We start from the raw sequence: 24,913 nt of genomic DNA, 5'->3' as shown, positions 1-24,913 counted from the left end.
CAAACGACCCCCCAGCAGCACTGAGGATCTGTGAAGAGGATGTGGGTCAGGAAGGCTCTGGGCCCAGACGGTGTGTCCCCCTCGGTCCTGAAAGTCTGAGCTGACCAGCTGGCCCCCATCTTCACACAGATCTTCAACCAATCACTGGAGCTGTGTGAAGTCCCCTCATGCTTCAAATGCTCCACGATCATCCCGGTCCCCAAGAAATCCTCCATCACAGGATTAAATGACTACAGGCACGTCGCCCTGACGTCTGTGGTCATGAAATCCTTTGAGAAACTGGTGTTGACCCATCTGAAGAACATCACAGGGCCCCTGCTAGACCCCCTGCAGTTTGCCTACCGTGCAAACAGGTCGGTGGATGATGCAGTCAGTATGGGACTGCACCACATGCTGCAACACCTTGACTCCCAGGGACATATGCAAGGGTTCTGTTTGTGGACTTCAACTCAGCATTCAACAGCATCATCCCAGCAATACTCCAACCCAAGCTCTCCCAGCTCACTGTGCCAGCCTCCACCTGTCAGTGGATCACAAACTCCCTGACAAACAGGACGCAGCAGGTGAGGCTGGGAAAAATCACATCCAGTACCTGGACTATCAGCACTGGCGCCCCCCAGGGGTGTGTGCTCTCCCCACTGCTCTTCTCCCTCTACACCAACGACTGCACCTCAGAGGACCCATCTGTTAAACTCCTGAAGTTCGCAGACGACACAACGGTCATCGGTCTCATCAGGGACGGTGATGAGTCTGCGTACAGGCGGGAGGTTGAACAGCTGGTCCTCTGGTGTGGTCAAAACAACCTGGAGCTGAACAAGCTCAAAACTGTGGAGATGACAGTGGACTTCAGGAGGAGCCCCCCAACACTGCCAACTCTCAACGCTGTGGAGACCTTCAAGTTTCTGGCTTGCTATAACCAGAGATCCTTGAATCTCACAACACCGCCTTTCTTCTGACATCTCACATGACGATGTATTTTCAACCGTGTTCGGGGTAATATTTCTGATGTTATTGAAATGTCCTTGTAACATATTTTGCAATATAGCGTGGTTAATGTATAAGAGTGGAATGTAATGATAAAAAAAAAATTAATAACGACTATGTGAACCCAAAACTTGTGGTTGAAACTGCAGTAATGAGGAACTTGTGGTTGAAATGTCTCATCTTACCTTGAATGTATCGAAATGTGGAAGGTCAGCTACATACAACAGATAAGCCATCGTGTGTGCGACTCCCTTGAGAGATAACCTGTTGCTGTATATCTAAAGGAGCTTGTGTGATACATACTTTGAAGCTTTGCTACAGTCTACTGAATACGTAGCTGTGGTATTCTCTTCCCTCTTGCAAGCGAATAAACAGACAAAGACAACTTTGAATCTTCTGAAGACTTTATTATTGATTTGTGAACAAAACTCTCTTCTCCCGATTAACATAGAAATCTTCCATCACAGATCCACAATCTCCCAGGACCTGAAGTGGGGCCCCAACATCGACAACATCAGAAAAAAGGCCCAGCAGAGGTTGTACTTCCTGCGCCAGCTCAGGAAGTACAACCTGCCTCAGGAGCTGCTGATTATTTTCTACTCCACCATCATCCAGTCTGTTCTCTGTTCCTCTATCACTGTGTGGTCCAGCGTTGTAGTCCGATAGAACTACAAGTCCCTTGTCTCCCAGCGCAGTGGTCGTCAGGTTGGGGAACGTGCTGGGTTCGGTTTTAAACGCAAAGAGCGAGCGGGAGTGTGTGACAGGACTGGATTCAATCAGTACAGCTGTGTTGCGGTAATGGGGACATCACTTTCTATTAGAACTATGGGTTAAAGTCTCTGTAATAACTAACGGTGACCGGAGGAGCCTCACTAATAGTAACTTTAACGTTAGTCAGCGGTTTTCAGATGGCCGACTGGACAGGCCGAGTAAGAGCCACGCTCTGTCCCACGTAACGTGCGAGCTAGCTGACAAGAACAAATCCGTTTTATAATCCTGCAACCGCCGGACTAAGTGTGTTAATTATCAAGCAAGCACGTGATATCTTATTAAACCGACGGTTGTCAACATACCAGCTCCACTGGCATCACACCGTTATGGTGTGTTAGCATACCGTTAGCTGCACTGGGCTAAAGCTAGCTGCCAACTGTGTACAGGGGGAAATCCACCCCAAAACAACATTCAACTCTTATGAATGTAGCTCGTGTCTGCGTGTATAAAACCCTGCGGCTGCATTCACGTGTTGAAGGAACATTACAACTTAAACTCGTGTTTTGAGTTTATTTGGACAGGGAATTAGGGTTAGTGGCTGACTTCAACAAGATATCTCCTTTCAATGTTACCAGAAAACACTGACAGTTAAATTGTACACGAGGAGCTCCAGGATTTGTCCCCTACCTTATTGTCTGTCTATTATTCAACGCACGAGATATGTTCCAATCTATAAATTAAATTTGACCTGCAGTGTATTTACTGCAAATGTAAATACTATTTTAGGGTGGATTGTCCCACAGCGAAAACAACGCTTTCAGTAGATGTTTAGTAGAAAGGTGGATTTAGCTTTCCAGAATAATCGAAGCAGTTAAAGCCAAAATGTCCATACATTCCTATCTAATAGTCCTGTATGTTTGGATTTTGATTGACTTGCTATATGTGGTCTGTGTTTTGATTCCTAGTTGGTAATGAGTGCAGAGGAAGCCAACTGTGTCACTGGACACCAGGGTTATCATGAAGCAGAATAAAGAATAAATAATGTTTGTTCCCCAGGTGTCCCGATGGCTACAGATATTGTTGAGCAGTTGACCAACTCTCTGGCTAAGACTGGAGTAGTGGAAGTAGAGCTGAGCTACAAAGGCCAGGGAAGAAAGCTCGATGATGCCCAATCAGGTGAGTGTCCCACATCACTGTGCCAGAAGCTCTGCCTATGATTGCTTTGCCGCTCTAAAGTCTTTGTTTTCATGATTTTTTTACACCACAACATCTTACCTCCTCTGTCCCTCACTCTGATCCCGTTCTCCAGTGGAGGAGATGGTTAAGGAGATCCAGGACTTTGATGATTTGCAGGCTCTGAGGTTGGAGGGAAACACTATAGGGGTGGAGGCAGCAAAGGCCATCGCCAAGGCCCTAGAAACAAAGAGCAAGTTCAAGGTTTGGAGTGTTTCTTCTTGACCTTTCTGATCATTCTCAGTTTGAATCATCACCGTCACCAGGACATGTTTGGTATTTGTACTTGATAAACATAAACTGGTCTTGAAAAAATGACTTAAATCATTAATGAATCATTAACATATTGACAGATTATTTTTCTCTTCAACTAATTGTTATTTTTGTCTTAGCTCTAATAATGAAAATGATATTGTACGACATGTTGAACTTTTGTTTTCTATATAATGTGAGTATATTCAAGTTGATCTCTCAGCTGACACTGTTTCTTCTTTCTCCCTTTTTCAGCGCTGTTATTGGAGTGACATGTTCACCGGGCGCCTGCGCTCTGAGATCCCACCTGCCTTGGTAATGCACTTCTTCCTTAACATCATCGACCTCGTTCAAGTTTAGACTTCCAGTCAGAACGTGTTGAAATACTGCATACTCACCCTGCCATTTCATCTCGTCTCTTTCTCCCCTTGTGTTGCAGAATGCACTGGGTGACGCTCTGATGCTGGCCGGTGCCAGGCTCACTGTTTTAGACCTCAGTGACAATGCCTTTGGACCGGATGGAGTGAAGGGCATCGAGAGGTTGCTCAAGAGCACGGCCTGCTACACGCTGCAGGAGTTACGGCTCAACAACTGTGGCATGGGCATCGGAGGGGGGAAGGTAAGTCATGAGGACGTCTTTTTAAAATGAGGCATGTGTCCATCTACTTTGTTAGGTACCGTTAATACGCACTCAGTCGTCACGTTGTTAGGTACACTTGTACAATCCACTGCGATCCAAAGTCTATTTTTATGATGCATGAAATGATCTTTGACTGATGAAAGGAGTTGAAGATTAAGTCAAAAGCTGAGGAAGTGTTTTGTTGAGAGAGAGATGTCTGTCAAAGTTTTTGATTTATTGATAGTAGCTGGAATGAAAAGAGAATTTTGGCTGTGGATATGTCTGTAACAATTCACATCTGTGTCAATGGACTCCTCAGATCTTGGCCGCTTCTTTGATCCAGTGCCATAAAAAATCCAGTGCAGAGGGCGCCCCCCTCGGCCTGAAGGTGTTTGTTGCCGGGAGGAACCGCTTGGAGAACGATGGAGCCACCGCCCTCGCTCAAGCCTTCCAGGTACAGGACTAACAACCCCCGCTTTGCACGATTGAATACAAATAAAGTGCAGGTCATGTTGTTATTCAAACACTTGACCACACTCATTCTAAGCTGGGAGAGTCGGTTATTGTAGACAAACTGCTGTAGTTTACTGTGGCTGTGTTTTTGTGTTCTCAGTTGATGGGCAGCCTGGAGGAGGTCAACATGCCTCAGAATGGCATCAATCACCCTGGTGTGACGGCTCTGGCCAAAGCCATGCAGCACAACGGCGGTCTCCGCATCCTCAACCTCAACGACAACACCTTCACTGAGAAGGGGGCTATCGCCATGGCTCAGGTACAAAGACATCGGTATCGGGACTGTTGGCAATTGAGTGGACAGTTGCTCTGAGTGAAATGCACCTTGGGAAAATGATTAACCGTTTGCTGTCAGCCCGCTTTATTCATTCTAAAGTCAGTGTTCACTCAGGATAGCTATGTTTAACAGGTTTTTCAAGAGATTCTGTATACAAGAGGTAGTACCAGGCCTCAAGTTTAAAATATACTGTCGATTCCGACGTACAGTTGGTAATTATCTGTAATAATTCTTGCAAATGTGATCGCCTGTAGTTTGAAGCTTTCCTAGGTCAGTACAGTATTTACCATATTCAGTTATAATTTGTACCTTTTACCAAGGAATTCACAATGTAGCTTTCTTTTAAAAAAATCATCCACCAATTTGTCCGTCACCATCAGTTTGACTACAGTTCTACTGATAACTCTCTTTCCAGACTTCGAGGCTTTATCAAATAATATCTGCCTTCTTCACAGGCGCTCAAACACCTACGCAGCATCCAGGTGATAAACTTTGGAGACTGTCTGGTGCGGCCAGCGGGAGCCATAGCTATCGCAGAAACAGTATCAGAGGGACTACCAATCCTCAAGGTGAGTGAGTAGAACACTGCTGAGCTGAGCTGTCAGTCACTACTTCATGTCTATCCTCATTCTTTTCTTTATTTCTTAGCTTTGGTTTGACACTTTTCTTCCCGACTGAGTAAATATTCTGTTTACAGGAACTCAATCTGTCATTTGGCGAGATCACAGAGGAGGCCGCTCTGGCTGTGGCACAAGCAGTGAAGAACAGAGACCAGCTGGAGAAACTGGATCTAAATGGTAAAAACATGCAAAGAGAAAACTCTGCTCTTCACACATCTACATTTGAAGTTTTTTTCTGTTGTATTTTTAACTTTACAAAAATCTGCTTAAAAGTTTTTCAATTAATTGTTTTGGAAGAGTAGGTGACTTTCATTTGTAGAGATGATATTTTTCTTTTTGTTTAATTTATCTTCCCTGACTAAGTTGTTTATATTGATTTGATTTCCAGGTAACAGTCTAGGAGAGGATGGCTGCAAAGCTCTGAAAGACACCATGGAAGCCATGAACATTGGCGATCTTCTAGGATCGCTCAGGTAATCACGTCGTACATCAGCTCCTGTGGTCTATTTATAGAAATCCATAAATCCTTTCTCTGTACCTGTCTATCTTGTTGTGGGTCATGAGGGCCAATAGGTCATGTCTGAGTTTTTATTCCCACTCTACCGTCACATCAGCGCCTGACAAACTGATGCAAACTGCCCCACAGGGACTTTGCACATGATTTAGTTGAAAACCACGATCATTCAAAAAAGATGCTTCTCATCCCAAAATCCTCACTAACGTGCTTTTTAATTTGCCTCAGTGACGATGAGGGCGAGCCAGAAGATGATGACGACGAGGACGACGATGAGGAAGAAGACGAAGACGACGAGGATGTGGATGAGGAGGAAATAGAGGAGGAAGAGGAAGAAGAGGAGGAAGAGGAAAGCAATGACAACAAGGTCAGATAAAAGTGTGGTGATGATGTGTGGCATCAAAGCAAAAGTTAGCCCCAAAAAACATGAAATCAATCACAAATCCAAGTGTAAACTCTTCACACCATTATTTAATCCGCGTCTGTCTGCATTGAATAGTTGACATGAAGTCTAAAGGCCTCACTAGCTGCTGTTGTGTGGACGTGTTTGTTTGTTCGGTGTTGTGGTTGAGTTGACTTTCTTCTCCCCCCCCACAGATGTCCACCCCTGCATCAGCATCCCGGCCGCCAGACGTCTCCTCCTTCCTCAGCTTTCCGTCTCCAGACAAACTGCTCAAGCTGGGGGCCAAGAGAGCGATGCTGATCGAGCAGCAGGTAAACACACGAGTACTTGCACACATGCACTCCAGCTTGAGTTTTTTTATCTGTTAATGAGAGGTACTAAAGGCTAAAAGAAATGTCTTTGAGGTAAATGTTTCTGCCTTTCTCCGTGTCTAGGTGGATGTGTCAGATGCTACAAAAACAGCTGAAGCCTTCCTCAAGATTGCATCTGTGTACAAGGAGGACAATAATGATGTTAAGAACGCCGTGTTGGACAGCATAGGTGAGACACTTGGTCTGCATCAGTTGATCTCACCGTTGGTGTACATGCTCTTGCTGAGAGAAGTGCTGAACTGATGAGGAACCTCGTAGCATTACAAATTAATTTCTGCCTTTCAGTGTCTCGCAGTTATTTTGTGTTTTTTATATATTTATTTATTTTGATGTACTACCAAGTACCAACCTGTTTCATCTAATGAGCTCAGAATTCCTTTCACTCATGAAAACATTTCTAATTGCAGAATTGCATTGTGGTCTGTTAAAGCATCTTCTTTTTTAACTACTTTTCATCTCGACCTCAAAGTGCTGAGAGATGCTAGTTAGGTTGTTTTGCACAGTTTAATTAAAACAGTTTTTAATGCTTCACTTGATCCATTAAGAGTCTGTGCTAACAAGTCGCACGTTTTCTGTTGTGTTTTTTGTTGACGGTGTTAGAATATATGTTTGTAATAAACAGTAATACATTTTTCCTTACAGATGCCCTTCTGAAGAAAGCTTTTGCCACTCCGTCTTTCCAAGGCTACAACTTTGTGTCATCTTTGTTGGTGCTGCTTGGACTTCTCAAGGTGTGTTTAATCTGTTTGCCAAGGCACAGACTTGTATATCTCTTTAGAAGCCTTTTGTTTCCTCTACATGTCTCTTCTCTGCTTATCTCACTTTTGTTTTCTCACTCCTCTCTCCATTGTTCTGTCCTCTCGTCCTCGCCCTCCATCCCTCCGTCCCGTCCTCTTGGCCGCCCAGAGTGAGGACAAGGTGAAGCCTGTGCTCGTGGTCCCCGGCCACCTCCACGCCTTGGAGCACGTCGTTAGACAGGACTACTTCCCCAAAGACAACGTGGCCGTGCTGCAGGCCTTCCTGTCCCGGTAAGGGCGTGACAGAATGAGCCAATCAGCAGGCAGCTTCCAGGTACAAAATACCACTATTACCATCCTCTGTCTTCAGGAGTGAAGCACATGATGTATATTTTTACACTTTGGTGCGCGTAGCGACGGTGGTGGACACTCTCTGGTGATTGCTCATTGATGTGTTGGAATGGGTTTGTTATTTTTGTTTTACTAACTCTTCACTTTCATTGGGCTAACATTCACCTTTCTGCCTCTATGACATACATGAAGGATTCATGGGGATTTAGCCTTAAAGTTATAATCCTTAAGATTTAAACCCTAGCTTTCCCCACAACTAAAAACTGAACATTTTATGAAAATTATAAAGATTCAAATTTGGATGATAATGCTGGTATTTTATTATTTTTCTCATTGTCAATCCCATGAAAAGACTTGCGTTAGTCCGTTTGTTAATACTTTCTGACTTCACTAGCCTCTCGGTGCCAGACCAGTTTCTTTAAAAACACATCACAAATATATAGTTTCCTTTTTGTTTTATAAGAAAGTTTCCTTTGAAAGCTGGACTTGTGTTTTTAGCTGTAGATTAATATACATTTAGAGCTCTAGTGCGTGTTCACAGCAACAGAACAGTATATGTGGCATTGACTCAAACTACAGGGCCTGTGGTCGTTGTAACAAAGGAACATGTGCAGCAGTGTGGCTCACTGGTGTGTTTCTGGACAACAATAGCTTCAGCTACACAGACATACTAGTTAGTATATGAGAGGATCAACTCTTTGCTGGTTTTGGTGTGTCATGGGATTTGTTGACAGTCTGAGAAATACCAGAAAGATATTAAGTTAATGGATAAATTAAACAATTTATTTTAATTATGTGTGTATACACTTCATCCTCTAACTGTCTGTTATCCTTCACAGAAACAACAAGGCTCTGGAGTCATGTGGCAATGCCAGAAACAGCCTCCAGTCAACACTGCAGAGGGTCAGATCTGAGGGCTGAGGACTGTGGATACACACACACACACACTGACTGAACTTTGACTGATCACTGATGGACCTTTGGAAACCAGCACACATGAGCTCAAAAAATAAGCTAATATAGCTGAGCAGCACTGGAGAAGAACAGACTCGCCACTCTCCTTCACAGGTTCAGCAACAACCCTCTTACTGGACTCGGCTTTGTGTTTTGAAGTAGACGATGCTCTTATGGTGTGGAGTAACTGAAGTGCTTTGTGTACACTCGTATAACCACAGAACAGCACTGACAACTTCTTCGTATTCTTGATCTCTGTATTCTGGTGAATCAGACCTTATTCCCCTCATGAATTAAGATGTGTGTGTCCTGGTTAGACACCTGACTGACCGACGCACAGATTACACTTTGGTGCAAACTAGAACAGCTCTGACCAGAAACAATCTGGGCTCAACGTTTCAGCTTTTGCACATTTTATTTAATATTTCATATATGCCTTTTACTATTCTGTTTTTATATTCAATGTTTATTGAATTTCATAATATGGTCAAACATTGCCGTTATTAAAATATCTATTGATGATAAATATGATGAAATTAAGACTGTAAAGTACAATAGAACAATCAATAGGGATGAAATATGTTTAAATGTATTTCCTGCCTTTAAATGGGGCACAAGGTGCAACGTTTGGGGATTTGTGTTGCAAAATAAAGCTGGTTTGAGTGTTTGATGTCTTTCACCGTCTTTGAAATCTTAACTGCATAGAAGTTTTATTAAAGAAATAAATTTAAGCGTTGAAGTTAATATAAGAACATACAAGTCCATGAAAACTGAGCAACACAACGGCTTTGAGCTTTTATTACAACTGTAGAAATAGATCTATTGTATCGCTCATTTTCTGGAAGAAACAGATTTTCTGTTTTTCTACATATTTTGTTTCCTCTTGAGATTTGTTTTGTGTCACTGGGGGGGAGATCCTGATGTTACAAACCAAGAATAGTCGGTTTATCTCTCACATATATCAACGCGTGCTCAATCCGACCAACAAATACAGTTGCTCCCTGTGTTTCAAACAGAAATTGTAAAGCCGAGGTGTTAATTTGCTTTGAGGGGGCTCAGGGGTCAGGGGTCATCGTGAAGGAATTTATCAGGGCCTTCTTTGTTGGCCTGCTGGACCGCTGACAGTACGGACACACTCGGAGTAGAATAAGAAAGTCAGCGGCAGCTTACCGAAGCCTTCAGTTCATGTTACCAAGCGGGCAGTGAGGACGTTCTGCTTGAAGGTAAGACAGGTTTATTTCTTCAGAGTTTGTTTAGGTCAGATTTTGGATTTTCTTGAAACATTTTTTCAACTGATGAGCTGACTTTTGTGATGGTTCTCGTGCAGACAACCAACAATAATTTGTTTTTATATGTATTTATTTAATATTTTAGAAATAGGAAAACAGCACATAAGCAATGTTAAAATGTAATCAATGTGTTCCAATGGAAAAAGCCAAATAAGTAGTGGACTGAATACATTAGCATCCATTAAAAGTCTCTTTGGTTCTCTAAGCACTCGACACTGAATGGAGTTTTGACGACAGCTTTTAAATACATTTCTTTTGTCATGTTTTACCGCCACAGATGCGTTTCTTCTCGGCTGCGGCCTTCTTGCTGGTTTTAGCGCTGAGTTCACCAGCTGAAGCAGGCAAATGTCCCAGAGTGTGCAGCTGTGACGGCTCCAAACTCACGGTCACCTGCGTTGGCAAGAACTTAACAGAGATTCCCCCGACACTAGATGAGGTGAGGAATTCAAAAGTGAATGTTTCTTCCTCACTTTCACTTCACAAAAGTGTTTGAGGAAGAAACACTGAATGGCAACTGTGCTTTGGTGCATTTTAGATGTTTCTTAAATGTGAATCTATATTTATCTAAAAGGAATCAGTCAAATGCACTATGTACAGCGACAGCAGCAAGAAGGAGATAAGTGTCTTGCTCAAGGGCTCAATAGTGCTGTTCTTATCCGGCATACCTCTATCAGCCCTGTCCTTTAATTGTGCATCCCCTCTGCCTCGGATACATCCTCTGTTCTGTTCGATCCTCCTCACAGATTACACTGAAGCTCGATCTGAGGAACAATAACCTGCAGGTGCTGTCCAGGGGGGCGTTCATCCTCACGCCCTACCTCACCCACCTCAACCTGCAGCGCTGCAGCATCAACAAGGTGAAAGAGGGCGCTTTCCGGACTCTGGGCCGCCTGGTTTCCCTGAACCTGGCCTACAACAAAATTGACATCCTTTATCAGGTAAGAGGTGAGTGCATGCCGGTGACACTGAAGGGTCTGAGTTGTTATTTTTCACATTTGGTTTTAAACTTTCAACATACTTATGTGAGGTTGTCTCATTTTCCTTCCCCTCCCTCCACCCTCTTACCTCTGACCCGACCGTTGCAGGAGTCCTTTGACGGCCTCTCGTCCCTGAAGGAGCTGCACCTGGACCATAACCGCGTGGAGGAGATCCAGCCTGGAGCCTTCACACAGCTCGGCTTCCTCAACATGTTGGCCCTCACCCACAACCAGCTGGTTTACATCCCCAACATGGCCTTCCAGGTACTCAGACTTATGGGATTATAGACTTTTTTGACACAATGAATGGTTATTTTTGGCTACATGATCACACAGCAGTCTGACTCCTCCTCCAGGGCCTGCACAACATCAAATGGCTTCGTCTCAGCCATAACTCCCTGAACAACTTGGCCCCTGAGGCCTTCGCCGGGCTGTTCACCCTCAGCCGCCTCAGCCTGGACCACAACGAGCTGCAGTTCTTCCCCACCCAGACCATGACCAGGTGGGACCTTCTGAAGGATTATTATGGACAGTGTTTATGACTTCTGAGCAGACTATAAGGAACAAATGACGCAGCTTTTTGCTCTGGGTCAAAAATGCGGCATAACTAAGGTCAAAGGGTTATTGGTTCTTTGACTTTTTTCCCTTTGTAGAAATTTTAGAAATAGTACATAATGAACCATCAAAGGGCAGTAAATTCGACCAAAGCCTTATGTGTCACTTCACTTTTTACTTTACTCTTCCTCTCCTTGTGAAGACTTCCTGAGGTCACGCGCCTGGACATGAGCCACAACCCCATGACCTACCTCGGGGAAGAATCCGTGTCCGTGGCCAAGCTCACACACCTCTACCTCGACCACATGTCCCTTCAGGACCTGTCGGATCAGGCTCTGTCCCGCGCCCCCCTCCTCTCCCACTTGGACCTCAGCCACAATCAGCTTCGCTACCTGGAGCCCCTCTCCGGCCCCAAGGAGCTGGCCAGCCTCAACCTGACAGGTACAACTGACATTTGTGCATGGACATGGAGGATTAGAGCATGCCATATTTCATCTTCAATACATCCCGATCATCTCTCATTTTTCTTAAAGGCAACCCAGTGTACTGTAACTGCTTCATGCGGCCCCTGAGGGTGTGGGCGGGTGTCCGTGGCGTGAAGCTGCTGGGAGCCTGCGCCGGACCACCTCACCTCTCAGATGAGCCGCTGCAGGCCGTGGCTCCTCTGGATCTGCGCTGCCGCAGTAGAGGGGAGACGCTGAAGGACGAGTTTGAGAAGGACGATGAGAGCACGGGAAGCCTCCCGCCCACAGACAAGCCCAAGCAGAAAGTCAAGTGTCCAGTTAACTGTGACTGTGATGTGAGTGTTTGACAGTGCGCCTCCAACAATGGCTGCTTTGCTTTGCTCTGTACGTGCAGTGTGTGCTAGAATTAAGATATTTAGATTTAAATTGAGTTACTAGAAACTCACTGTACTCTACCCGCCCAGCACCAAACTGCAGACAGACTAATTTAGCAACTTGGTGCTGAAAATAGAGCCATTTAGCAACCAAGTAAACATCTGAATACTTTGTCCTCTGCTGTTTATGAGCTGTATTGTTGTTAATATTCCATTCTGAATTTAAACCCTCCCCAGATTGAATCCCAGCACGCCACATGTGAGGGTCGGGGTCACACCAAAATCCCACGAGGCTTCTCCACCAAGACGCAGCTGCTTGACCTCCGCAGCAACCACTTCCACGACCTTCCTGCCAACAGCTTCCCAGGCACCGGCCAAGTTGTCTCTCTCCACCTGGAGTTCTGCAAGATCCACGGAATCGAAGGCGGAGCCTTTCGGGGAATGAAAAAGCTGTTTTATTTGTATCTCTCTGACAACGACCTCACATCCTTGGACCCCGGAACCTTTGCTGGAGCCCCCGAGCTCACGTACCTTCACCTGGAAGGGAACCGACTTGTACAGTTCCCCGGATCAGGTGAGTGGTTGGTCAAGTCAAGTGTGGCTGGATGTAAATAACAACAGGGTACATATGTGTGTAAAAACACAGAGGAAACAAAAAACAATGCTATTTTCTTTCTCTTTGTGTCTCTCCTGTAGCCCTGGTGCTCTTACCAAGTCTGTTTGTGTTACACCTGGAGCGAAATGCCATCTCCAAACTAGAGCCCGCTGGTTTGCTGTCCTCAGTAACCCCCAACCTCCGGGAACTTTACCTGACCAACAACACCATAACTGCTATTGCCAAGGGGGCTCTGGACTCGGCTTTCCTAGGTACACTTCACCTGGATTCAAATCAGCTGACCGAGGTGCCCACCCGCACTCTGTCCGAGGCCACTAACCTGGAGGAGATCAACCTGTCTCACAATTCAATTCGCTGGGTGGGACCAAACGCATTCAAGCCCATATCCCAAAGCCTGAAGAGGCTTTACATGGATCAGATGGGCATGGAGAAGGTGCGAGAGACCTTTTTTAAAACAAAATGACGGCATTTCATTTAATCTTTAGTGCCCTTTGCATCATAAACTTTCTCTCACTTCAAATTTCTGTCATGTTATTATGAATTGTAGAAATAGTATGTGCAGGTTGTGACTGCGATTTCACCAACAAGTTGCTGAAAGGACTTTTTGAGGCATGGATTTTGAGTGAATGCTTATGGCTTTTTTTGCAAATCAGGGCTTAATGGTGATCAGTTTTTTTAATTGTACCCCCATCCAGATGTCCAGGGACGCTCTGGCAGGGCTGGGCCCAGGGCTGAGGGCTCTGACTGTGAGAGGGAACCAGCTGGAGGAGCTTCCTGACCTGAGCCCACTCACCGGCCTTGAGGTGGTCGACCTGCAGGACAACCCCCTGATGTGTGACTGTCCTCTGCTGCCGCTACGCAGGTCAGTGCAGAGTTTCCCTGGAAGAAGGGTTTTTGCTTTTTATTATACAGCAGTGTGGCACAGTTGGTAGTGAGATTGTGAACTTGCACCACTGCTGCTGAAGTGTTCTTGAGCAAAACATTAATTCCCAATAAACTGCAGAAGAGCTACTGCTTAGCTTAGCCAGAGGAAAGAGAAAATCAAGCGAGAGCTAGGGATCAAGGAAGCATAATCTATTTGCCTCAATTGTTATTAAAAGCTAAATTATTGACAATAATGATGTCACTGTCTGTGTCTCCCTCCGTCTCTGTCTCTCAGGTGGATGGAGAATGTAAGTTTGGAGGTGATCGCCACCTGCGGTCACCCTCCCGAGATCAGAGGTCAGAAGGTCAGGGATGTCAATGTGTTCACATCCTGTCCAGAAAGCCGCTCTCCTCCAGATGAGAAGGTTGTTACGGCCTCCAGACCTCCAAAAGTGAAGAAACCCAAAACCAGCCTCTTGAAGACCCCTCGGGTCAAAGCTAGGCCAGCAAAGCCTAAAGCTAAACTCCTCAAACCAACCAAGAATAAGCCTCAGAGGAAACCTGGGGCACCAAAAGTGACCAAGAACAAGAAACTGTAATAAATAATACAAGAAATTTAAAGTGTTGAGATGTTTTTTTTAAATTAAAGTGTTTAGGATTACAGCTCTGTGGGAAGTTTACATGCACTATTTACTATCCGAGCATAATCAACACAGTAAAGCAAAAAGCAAACAAAATAAAATAAAAGACAGAAGGACCCAGTCTATTGCCTTCCCATAACAGACAAATAAAAAACATAACCACAACTTCAACACACTCAACATTGTCCTATTTAGCTCAGACTGCCATCTAAAAAACCACTAAAATTAATGAATGATGGATAATAAATCAAGTAATATGAGCCAGTGAAGGTGATAACTGGCAATGTTTGTGTTTTTTGTCAAACTGAGCGCAACAGTTAAATAGGACCTTCATACACTACCAGCCACAATCATTCCTTCTGTATTGACATGAAACCTGCATTATATGTGTGTGGGCATTGGGTTCTGCCTGTACTACCCTTCAGATTAAAATGTAACTGGTTTACCTATATATATATATATATATATATATGTTATTATACCTGTATTTATTCAGGTCGACAGACAGGGTTCTATGGTGTAATGGTTAGCACTCTGGACTCTGAATCCAGCGATCCGAGTTCAAATCTCGGTAGAACCTGAGTTCGGTTTTTTTTTTTATATGCACTGTTTAATTCATAATGAGGTAATGACAAAGCATTCATTAGTTTTAAACAACACACCAAGAGCAGCGCCACTCCAAAACTGCCACATCGTGAAACAAAATAAAATATAATCCCAGTTTAACACGCTAATACGCCAACGGAAATTGAAGTTTGTCTTCCGGTTTATTTGCTCATCACGCCGAATTTATCTTTTCAAAATGGCTGCAGCTATGGATGTTGATACGCCAAGCGGCACAAATAGCGGAGCTAGCAAGAAGCGATTTGAAGTTAAGAAGGTATGATTGAATGAAGTAACTCGGAGTCGTTGTTTAAAGAAATTGTAAACGTTAGTCTGCCAGTCGCTACAAATGACCGTTTACTCAGCTCACTGATACTGTGAGCTTTGTAGCGCTAAATCACTCTGCCGTTAGGGCAGGAGCTAGCTGTTAGCCTGCCTCAAACAGCATGAATTTGCACTTCCTTTTGGAAGAATAGCAAAACATGTATTTAAACTGTCAACCAACTGTCGACTAGTCTTAATCATGTCGTGACCACAAAAACAGAAAAACCGTCCCAATGTTAACGTTAAATCTTAGGTAAGGTTAAAACATTAAGCTCTTAATTCTGCAAGCTAATTTATCGTAACGTTAGCTAATCTGCATTTCCGGTAGACCGGTAACACTCACAAAGAGTAAAAACCTGCAGTTATAAGACGTTCATGATACACTTCAGAAGTAATATCGGACTAGATGGCCAACCTAAAAAAAGTTGTAGTTGAAATGTGTGCGTAACGCGACATTCTAATGAGCTGGCGTTAGCAGCTAACGGTACCATGAGTAGCATTAACGTTTGAAGAACATTTTGTCAACCCCGCTTTAAGCATACGTTCATCAACAAGCTAGCTAAAATGGTCGCTGTTATTTAGTTAACGTAAACTATATCAGTATTATGACTGTGTCGCAGATGCGATGTTGCAACTCATATTTGAGTCAAATTCTTAAGTTTATTTTTGGTGGTGAGAATGAAGCAGAGTGTTGATGCTATGTTTTCATTAAACTACATCTGGCTGAACATTTTTAACACAAACAGAAATAAGCCAATAGGAAGCTATATTCTGTACTTAGAAGCTGTCATCACATCTCTACATCAGTGTCAACAAGACAACCTGCAGTGACCGTCTGATAACGTTTGTTTGTGATTTCCCACCAGTGGAATGCTGTGGCGCTGTGGGCCTGGGACATTGTGGTGGATAACTGTGCTATCTGTCGGAACCACATCATGGATCTCTGTGAGTTCACTTTCACACACTTTTGGACTCGTTCCCTTGATACATATTTAAATATTAAAAGACTCGGTCAGGAGCCGTGAAGAGTGCACATCAACAACAAGTTCTTCAGCTCTAATTGCCATTCATCATCAGAGGTGTCCGGCCTGATTTGTGAAATTGCATTGTTGACACGTTTCTCCCTCCCTCATCAGGTATAGAGTGCCAGGCCAACCAAGCTTCTGCAACCTCTGAGGAGTGCACTGTAGCCTGGGGTGTCTGCAATGTGAGTACCCTCCTCCGACATGAGTCACTGGTCAGTGCTAAATGGTTCCCTAAGACTGCATTTCACAAGGTCTCGGGGGTATCCCACACTTTCATTACAATCGTGTATTACAGTAAAAGTAAACTCATTTAGACCATAAGTTATGTTTATGAGGTCCAGTTGTGAATCTGACTTTAATAACTTACCTGTACTTCATAAACCTAAACAAATTTAAATGGTCTCCAAGTATTTGCAGTCTGTATTAACGATGAAAGTACATTTTACTGTTCAAGTGACAGCATCCCAAATACAGGCCGGTGTCTCACCTGTATTTACTAACATTACTGATGTAAACAAAGAGGAGAATTGCCAACAAATAATTCAAAGTTACCAGTATTATTTATTTGGGAAATTGGATGTTAACGGTTACATTGAACTGCTGCCCTGACCTGTCTGTGCCCATCAGTACAGTACATATATATATTAATGTGTATTTCTACCCTGTTTGGTTTTCTCTTACCCAGCATGCCTTCCACTTCCACTGTATTTCCCGCTGGCTGAAAACCAGACAGGTGTGCCCTCTGGACAACAGGGAGTGGGAGTTTCAGAAGTGAGTATTACTACTTTTTTTTTTTTTTTACTCATTCATAGATTTTGACAATGTAAAGTTATGAATATTTCTGAAAGTGAACATCTGTATTGACGGTGTGTCCTTTTTTTTTTTTTTTTTTTTTTTTTTTTTTACAGATACGGACACTAGTTGTATTATTGCTGACCTTTTCCTGCGCTCCGACAAGCATCACCTGTACTACTTTTCTGTTCCCTCCTGCTTGTAAGCAGTTATTTTACGCCCACGTTTTTGTTTTGGTATGTTGTAAGTACAAAAATAAACATGAATGTTGTCACAAAACAGGTCTTGTATTACTTAGTAGGGGTTTCTGACGATTCAGTGTGTGGGTTTGTGAAGCAAAAACATGGTTCAACATTTGCTTCGGTTGTGCGCAAAGACTCATTTGGGACTCGTGTAATATTTAAACTATTTGTGGACAAAAAGCTGCACACAGGGGGAAGTTTGCTCAGTCGGATCAGCTTTGACGCAGTGATTCAGGGCTTCATGAGAGCCGGGACCCATCATGTTTATAGAGCAGTAATCCTCCGGCTGAAAGACAGATGACCTGTGCGGATTAGTGGCTGAGTGCCCATCATTTCCAAAGGTAGCATCTTTATATTGCGTCAAGTTACGTAAGAAAATTCACACTTGGGTGTTTGGCAGTCTTGCATGATAAATGAAGAGTAATCAATTATCCAAACTAATTGTTTCAGCTTTAAAACCGTAAGACTTACAGTGGCAATATTTTCAATTCTTCCACTTTGCTTAGTCCATCTTTGACTGTCAAATTGCAACCATTTGGTTTAGTTCCACCTTTATCAGTACAATAAGTAGTTTCACCAAGTGAGGATATGAGAGAAGTTGAAAGTCAGTGAAACAATACATTTATGCTTAATATCAAAACAATGGATTGAAGTGTAAATCCACATACAAGGTGCTGCCTGTTAAAATCTGACAGTAAAAACATGTCAAACATCAGTGAGGGTCCTCCTGGATGTTATTTTGCCAAGAAATTATCTCTGGATCATTCTCAGTTTAACAGATGAGAAACAGCAGTGGTGTGTGTTGATTGTGCATGTTGGTGTAAAAATCACTTATGTCTGATTGTACAAGATGTAAAAGAGTCAAACTTGTTTTGCAGCAACAGAGGTTTTATTATTGGGAGACATCAGTGACACTTTTTTTGCATTTTATAATAGATCTGATAACAAAAACACCCGACGGTTATTTGAGAGAGTTCGGCTCTGTTCGGAGAAAAGGAAAGACCGGTAGCTAAACCGTTACCGCGCAATAAAGGGCTGTAAAAATATTTGAGTGAGCATCTCAATGCAGGAGCTCCCAGTTTAGCTTTTTTCCCCCCAGATACACGTTAGGAAACGTCAGCCTGTGTTTAAGTAAAGTCCCAGCTGAGACGAGTCGAGAGAAGTTGTCAGACACCCGACTCCTAACCTCGTTGGGACGTTGCTAAGAACCAACAGGCTGATTTAAGAACAATTAAAAAGTAGCCTTCGCTTCCTCTACCTGACACTAAGTCACACACTCCCCCGTTTGATCTGCACACAGTGGATTAATAGTTGTTGGCTCTCCGGATTGATTCGCCATCCATCCACCCTCTAAGGCTGTGGTGGCGCTCCAAATTTGGAACTCAGCTTGGTGACTAGTGCCATGATTTTGGGGTTGTTCTGGTACTTGGAGATGTTGGCTGGGTTCTGTGCCACATCCTGGAAGGCTGTCATCACCTCGGGGTCCTGTAGGACAATAGGGAGTGCAAACAGGGTCACCTCTTTACATGTAGTGCTTCTCAAAATCAGTTTTAAAGACATTCTCATCGTGGGTCAGAAAGGGCTGTGAAAATATTCTTAATATAGCATACATTTAAACCGATAGATTGTTGAGGGCTAAAATAAGTTTATCATTCATAAAATAAACAGTAAAACCAGAAATGTTCACATTTAAGAACTTTGTGAAAGAGCAAAGTCAACATCTGATAAAACTACACCAACAATGTGCTGATGAAGCAGATTAGCTGAGCTTTTAACTCTTAATAAATAAAACAGATTTATCCATTTAGCGCTGCACTCCTCAAACAGTCAAAAATCACGCTGGACATTCTTCCTCCATGTTAAAACTTGGTGCTTGCATTACCCACAATGCAAGTCGAACACTGACAGTTAGAGAGTTGTGTGTTATGCTGGTAATGGCTAATCACACAACTCCCTCTGCAGCCATAAAGGGCTTCATACTATTTGTTTTAACACATGCAGTACTACTCTCAAAAAACAGACTGATGTATACAAAGAAGTTGAGCTCCCCTTTAACTTGTAATATGATATAATACTTTCAGATTTAATGCTATAGAGAAATGCAGTATTTTGTGAATGCAAATTTATGATAAAATGTGATCACAGATTGTATAGCAGTCCATCAATCCCTCCTCCTTTATATAAAACATACAGGTCTACACTTTTCTTTAAGCTAGTCAGAACTAGAAGCAATAACACCGATGAGAAGTGTGATTGTTTCCCCCAAGTCCACACTCCAGGTGTTTTGGGAGTTTAATGACATGAACGGGTGAATGTTCGGTGTAGACAGGATCTCCCCCTGTAGCCTTTTAATCTCCAAGTAATCTACAGGATAATGCATCCATGTCTGTCTGTCTGTCTGTGGGGCACTGCCAAAAGGCTCAAGTACACATGTCCCTCCCCTCAACATCCTCCCCCCCTTCTGTAAGTGGGGATGACGATCACCGCAAAGACCCGTTTCATGTGAAAATGGCGGCATGTCTAAATGAGTTCAGCTTTCACAGCGCCTGTATTTGACTTCTGTATTTAGTGAGCTTTAGTGGGACTAGTAGGTGGATTTTGTTACATTTGAACAGAGCCAAGCTAGCAGCATCCCCTTGTTCACAATCTTTATGCTAAGCTAACAGGCTTCATTATTATTCATTTAAACTTGAGTAATTATCAATCTAATCATCTAACTTTCCGCAAGAAAGCGAGTAATGTCGACCTATTCCTTTAAGACCTGCACAACCCAAGTCATGTGGACGTGGAGGACTAATGCCGTCACCTTCATGGCGTTGAGCAGCTCAGGATCCTTCAGGAGTTCACCGAGACCAGGCATGCCGGCGGGGGCTCCTTCAGGGAATCCAGCAGGACCTGCAGAAAGTCATTCATTACTTCACTTGAAGGGGCATCACATCCGTCTGATAAACCAACGGTGAATCCAAACAGCACAGAGAAACACTTTGGAATTTGGCCGGAGAGAGATGTAAATACGGTACTCGGGAGAAACTAAGGAAGGCTACAAACAAATTACTTAAAACAAATACCGATCAATGGATCAATAAAATAATCAAAATATGTAGAAAGAGTGAATTATTTTCCACAGGGTATAATCTTTATATTTGCGTCTTCTAATATGACATTTGTAGTTTTCATCTCGACCCATGAAGCAATAGACTGGCTGGTTTTCCTTTCTCCTACCTGGGAAGAATCCTCCTCCTCCACCTCCACCACTTCCTCCTCCTCCTCCTCCACCTCCGGACTGCCGTGCTTCCTCCTCCTGTTGAAACACAAAACAATGGGAGGAGTTACTAAGTGTCCGAAGGGTCAGGAGAGGTTTCCTCTGTTCGTTCTATCGAAAACTCTTATTATGAAAATGTCAATGGCGTTCTCTTTGAGTTCAAAGTGACGAATACGAGAATGTAGATGCTGCAGTTTCTCATGAAGACAAAGCCTTGAGCTGCATTTGTTTGTAGTGTGCCGTCACAGCTGACCGTGTAGGAAGAACAGTTCAACTAATGGGACATTCATTAGATCTTTGTTAGTGCAAGTCTGAAACAGGAAAACTCACCCTCTGAGCCCGTGCATGCTCCTCTCTCGCTTTCTTTACCCGCTCTTGTTTCTCCTTGACCTCCTTCTCATCTCTCTTACGCTGGTATTTGCGTCTGTGCTCAATGATTTTGGTGGCCTGAAAAACAAAAAGAGGGAAACAGGACAAGAATGAGGAACCACAAACTCACAGCTGGCATCAGAATCACGTGAACACATCACAAATAGGGATCAACTCCTCCCTTCTGAGCTTGCACACATTACAATAGCATATCTGCATTAATGTTATGACAAACTCATTTAAAAGAGGCCGTTTTTCCCTGGCCTTATACCTTCGGCTGGACCTCCTTCAGCATCGCACTGGTGTCCTCGTCATAGTCCAGTTTACAGGCCATGGCCAGGTCCTTGGCTGCCTCCTCCCAGTGGCCCAGCAGCCTGCATTTGGAATTGACGATCAATGAAAACCTTCACAACTGTCAACTTTTCATCTGGGAAAACTCTAAGTAGCAGCGATAACTGACGTTATCCCTCCGTTAGAGATACAACACGTTTTCTATCAGATTGCAAAACCTATTTATATCTTGGTACTTCAAAAAAGATCTGGTTGATACGGAGATATACATTAGCTGTTGTGTGTGGCATAAAGATGATTACATAACTGCACTAACAATGATAGCACACTATATGATTAAACTAAATGTTACTCGTGAGAGCAACCCTGATGTGGGTTTATTCTACATCACTGGTCCTGTTGTAACTCAGTTCGCTCAGCTGAGGAAATATTAAATGCCAAACAAGATGAGGCGTGTCATACTTTTGGGTGTTTACACTGAGGGTTTGGTTATGCAACGTGTCTGTAGAGGTGTCAAATACAAATGTACCTGTGAGCTTTTCCCCTCCACTTGTAAGGCTGTGCAGAGTCTGGGTTGATGCTCATGGCTCTGTCACAGTCTCTGATGGCCGCGTTGGGTTTCTGCATCTGGATAAAGACGCTAAACAGAAAAGAGGACAACTGGTTACACTCGGTCCTTCATGACAGACACTTAACAGGAGCAGTCATGAAGCTTAAAGTCACAATTAAAAGCTGAATGATACTTGAATGCTCTCCCGTAGCATGAAAAAGGCCCCGAGGACTCTCACCTTGCCCTCTTGGCGTACATGATGGCGACGCAGGGGTTCAGCTTGATGGCTTCAGTAAAAAGATCCAGAGCTTTCTGCAGATCACCTATAAAAGAAAAAACAGACACAGGTATTAAAAGATCATAAATCAAAGTCTTTTTATGTACCTCATCAATACAGAAACTGTGCCTGCGTGCGGTCCTCCTACCTTCTCCCAGAGCATCAATGGCCGCCATCTTCTTCTCACTGGCCTCGTCCATCATCTCTTCTGTGACCTGAGGAAATGTATGGACACAGATGTTCACACTACTGCGCTTTCAAGTGGTCAAGGCTTAGTTATTTTTTTTTTTTTCCAGGCCTGGAATAAAATACCAAGTATACTTAAGTAGCTGCATGCATGATTAATAGACAATATAGAAAACATTTGACCTCGATGCTGTCAAACTCTCCCATCTCCTGCGGCTCATCGGTGTCTGGTTCGATCACTCCCTCGTTGTCCATTTCTGAAACGGATCCAACGTTTACAAAGAGCTCTTGTTGGTACACACAAACAACACCCACTACTCTGAGAACATGGCGTAGTCTTCACAGTAAGAATACACATGCTTAGCAACATTTTGCTAAGATCAGGTGTAATTTATCACATAAAACAATTACTTTGAGAAAAGAAATTTGGAGTCTGACTGTCCCAACTCTTACCCACCCAGTTACAATAAATAAATTAACTAAAGCAATGTCTATTTAAAAAAAAAAAAAAAAAAAAAGTACATATTTGCAAGTTGTGCAGACGCACATATTTAGTGAATAAATAATACACTTGACTGTTTGGCTTTTTTAAATATCTGAACAGACCAAAGTTCATGTGCAGAGCCTTCCTTTATCGAGGGTTGCACCATCTCCGAAAAGACAGCCTTAAGCTGGAGTCCTGCACCTATTATTATACCTTAGACATTATGCTTTGGGAAATATGCTTATTTGCAGAGTTGGTTGAGAAGATTGATAGGACTCTCATGCCTGTACGGTAAATATGAACAGAACTTGGCATGAGATTGAACCAGCTAGCTAAGCTCTGTCTAAAGAAAGACAAAAACCCCAAATGTAAACAGGACGGGTTCATTGTTTGGCCAGGGTTTACATGCCGCACCTATATACTCTTGTCCCTTGAGGCCAGAGCTACGATTTAAGAAACTGTGTACCTATATCACTCTCATCATTCTCAGACTGGACAGGAGGCGCTGGCTCAAAAGGTGGGGCTGATGTAGGGGGAGGACCACAAGGACAGCCACCCTAAAAGTCAGAGAGCAGTGTGTTACAACAAGGGGTCAATAAAACTAAAATATCAAAAGTATCTTAGAAAAGACATAATAGTAATATTGCCGTGTCACCTGGCATGGCTTCTCCGTCTTGGGTTGGGGAGGGATTGTTGCACCCATGCTGGAATATAAAATGGAGGACAATTCAGAGAGCAATACAAGGGCCATTACATTCTATTTAATAGATATACCAAAACAGATGTGCTTATTTTACATATGGACATTTTCTCAGTAAAGTTCCGCTGAAAATGTACTTTATATCACTAAAATATACGCATGTAATGGCAATATAAACATATGTATACTCGACAGGTTATGAGTCATTGCGAATATCAAACATATAGGGGAAAACAACGTTACATGTCATCAAATATAAATAAACGTTTCTTTGTTGAATGAGGGGCTTTGAATGTTCTTGATTTAAGTTGCATGTGATCATGTTTTTGCGACAAACGCGCGCGCAGACCCAGCATGCGGTCCATGGTGGTTTTACTGGAAGGTGGGCGGGACTGGGCACGTGATAAGCTCGCAGTCGGTTCGGGGTTTTCTTTAGATAGCCTACTTTAGTGACATAATGACAGAATGCATCCCTTATGAATCTTTCCCATAACAACCAGAGTCCCCGCATGGTGGCTTTACAGGCTGGTATACTGACCCCAGCAACCAGGTCCGGAAGAAGCTCATCTCTGGAAGGTGCAGGATATCGGCACTGGCCTCGCACATCTGTACGAAGCCCTTTAACTCTGTCACTTTTCGCGGGTCCATGCTGCTCAGTCACGTCCAGCAGACAGCGCGCTGCGTGTGGGGGAGGAAACCAGAAAGACAGACAATGAAGCTAACAACTTAGCCAAGTCAGACTGTGTTTACGGTTTCAGCCGCTAAAACCAGCGTCGTTAAGCTAAGTGTGCTAACAAGGGAGCGCTTTCAGCCTCACTTTGTTCACTGCCCACTTCACATAAACCCAACAACACGTGCAATTAAGGGGATACAAATAAAGCAACCGTGCACAACTAGCATTAACGGCTATTTCAAGGGTCGCAAGACAGAAGTTTCTAGAAATGTGAATCCGTGAGTGACGCGGTAGCCCTTTGACGCATGATAACGTTAGCTAGCTGCAACACGGGCCGTGCGTAATGAAGAACACTCGGTATCTGCGGACATGAATGTCTGTAATCGAAGGGAAACGCACCTGTGAGAAATATACACCGTTCACACTCGATAGGTGAACCCGCAGAGGAAGCTTACTGGTGATTTTTATTGCCACAACTCTTCTTCACTGGTAGTGACAGAGGCGTTGCTGCTGTGTTTTCATTCAGGCGAGTTGTCGGACGAAAGGACGGAGGACCTGGGATTTTGTTGCCCTGAGTTTGGGCTTTCGGGCAGCTCATACAAATCCGTAACAGCTGCTGGAGTTTATATTATTACTGGTCTTGATTCCAAACGATTCCAAATCAGCCCTTGTTTAGCAGGATGAAGAATTCAGGTCATTTACTTAAAAGTAGCAATTATGCAATATGAAAATTCTCCATTGCAAGAAAAAAGTCCACTGTAACTATTATACATTGTATGATTGGATTAATATATATATAAATATATATAAATATAT

At 43.4% G+C, this 24,913-nt stretch overlaps 4 protein-coding genes and 1 non-coding gene across 6 annotated transcripts; 4 read left to right on the top strand and 1 right to left on the bottom strand.

Moving 5' to 3' along the window:
* The first annotated feature begins 1,580 nt into the window (after positions 1 to 1,580).
* On the top strand, positions 1,581 to 9,206 carry LOC116396451 (ran GTPase-activating protein 1). 2 transcript variants are annotated; one of them, XM_031871066.1, is made up of 16 exons: positions 1,581 to 1,779; positions 2,752 to 2,871; positions 3,005 to 3,132; positions 3,436 to 3,495; positions 3,620 to 3,799; positions 4,119 to 4,253; positions 4,413 to 4,571; positions 5,045 to 5,158; positions 5,287 to 5,386; positions 5,598 to 5,682; positions 5,952 to 6,090; positions 6,321 to 6,437; positions 6,561 to 6,666; positions 7,140 to 7,228; positions 7,404 to 7,525; positions 8,425 to 9,206. In XM_031871066.1, the coding sequence occupies exons 2-16, from the start codon at positions 2,760 to 2,762 to the stop codon at positions 8,504 to 8,506; spliced, it is 1,728 nt and encodes a 575-aa protein (XP_031726926.1). In that variant the 5' UTR covers positions 1,581 to 1,779; positions 2,752 to 2,759; the 3' UTR covers positions 8,507 to 9,206. The 2 variants fall into 2 exon arrangements, with proteins under 2 accessions (XP_031726926.1, XP_031726927.1); XM_031871067.1 differs by having other exon boundaries at positions 7,404 to 7,568; positions 8,425 to 8,506.
* An 899-nt stretch (positions 9,207 to 10,105) lies between these two features.
* Positions 10,106 to 14,277, top strand: chadla (chondroadherin-like a). Its single transcript, XM_031870992.1, has 10 exons — positions 10,106 to 10,264; positions 10,572 to 10,766; positions 10,914 to 11,069; positions 11,162 to 11,307; positions 11,563 to 11,801; positions 11,894 to 12,159; positions 12,436 to 12,772; positions 12,895 to 13,247; positions 13,510 to 13,676; positions 13,974 to 14,277. Exons 1-10 carry the CDS (start codon positions 10,106 to 10,108, stop codon positions 14,275 to 14,277), a joined length of 2,322 nt encoding a protein of 773 aa, XP_031726852.1.
* A 550-nt stretch (positions 14,278 to 14,827) lies between these two features.
* trnaq-cug (transfer RNA glutamine (anticodon CUG)) lies at positions 14,828 to 14,899 on the top strand. Its single transcript has one exon. It is a non-coding gene; the product is annotated as a tRNA-Gln (tRNA).
* Positions 14,900 to 15,115: 216 nt separating this feature from the next.
* On the top strand, positions 15,116 to 17,342 carry rbx1 (ring-box 1, E3 ubiquitin protein ligase). Its single transcript, XM_031871010.1, has 5 exons — positions 15,116 to 15,199; positions 16,113 to 16,191; positions 16,383 to 16,453; positions 16,957 to 17,042; positions 17,180 to 17,342. Exons 1-5 carry the CDS (start codon positions 15,122 to 15,124, stop codon positions 17,190 to 17,192), a joined length of 327 nt encoding a protein of 108 aa, XP_031726870.1. The 5' UTR covers positions 15,116 to 15,121; the 3' UTR covers positions 17,193 to 17,342.
* An 830-nt stretch (positions 17,343 to 18,172) lies between these two features.
* Positions 18,173 to 24,661, bottom strand: st13 (ST13 Hsp70 interacting protein). Its single transcript, XM_031871011.1, has 13 exons — positions 24,497 to 24,661; positions 23,963 to 24,102; positions 23,380 to 23,428; positions 23,191 to 23,281; positions 22,424 to 22,497; positions 22,203 to 22,269; positions 22,016 to 22,100; positions 21,757 to 21,867; positions 21,208 to 21,310; positions 20,898 to 21,014; positions 20,552 to 20,606; positions 20,112 to 20,200; positions 18,173 to 18,790 (listed from the first exon to the last, which is right to left on the bottom strand). The coding sequence occupies exons 2-13, from the start codon at positions 24,070 to 24,072 to the stop codon at positions 18,656 to 18,658; spliced, it is 1,086 nt and encodes a 361-aa protein (XP_031726871.1). The 5' UTR covers positions 24,073 to 24,102; positions 24,497 to 24,661; the 3' UTR covers positions 18,173 to 18,655.
* Positions 24,662 to 24,913: the final 252 nt, after the last annotated feature.

Source organism: Anarrhichthys ocellatus, unplaced genomic scaffold, assembly GCF_004355925.1.
Source record: "Anarrhichthys ocellatus isolate YVR2014 unplaced genomic scaffold, GSC_Weel_1.0 scaffold55, whole genome shotgun sequence".
Classification (NCBI taxonomy): Eukaryota; Metazoa; Chordata; class Actinopteri; order Perciformes; family Anarhichadidae; genus Anarrhichthys; species Anarrhichthys ocellatus.
This window is presented reverse-complemented; position numbering and strand designations above follow the sequence as displayed.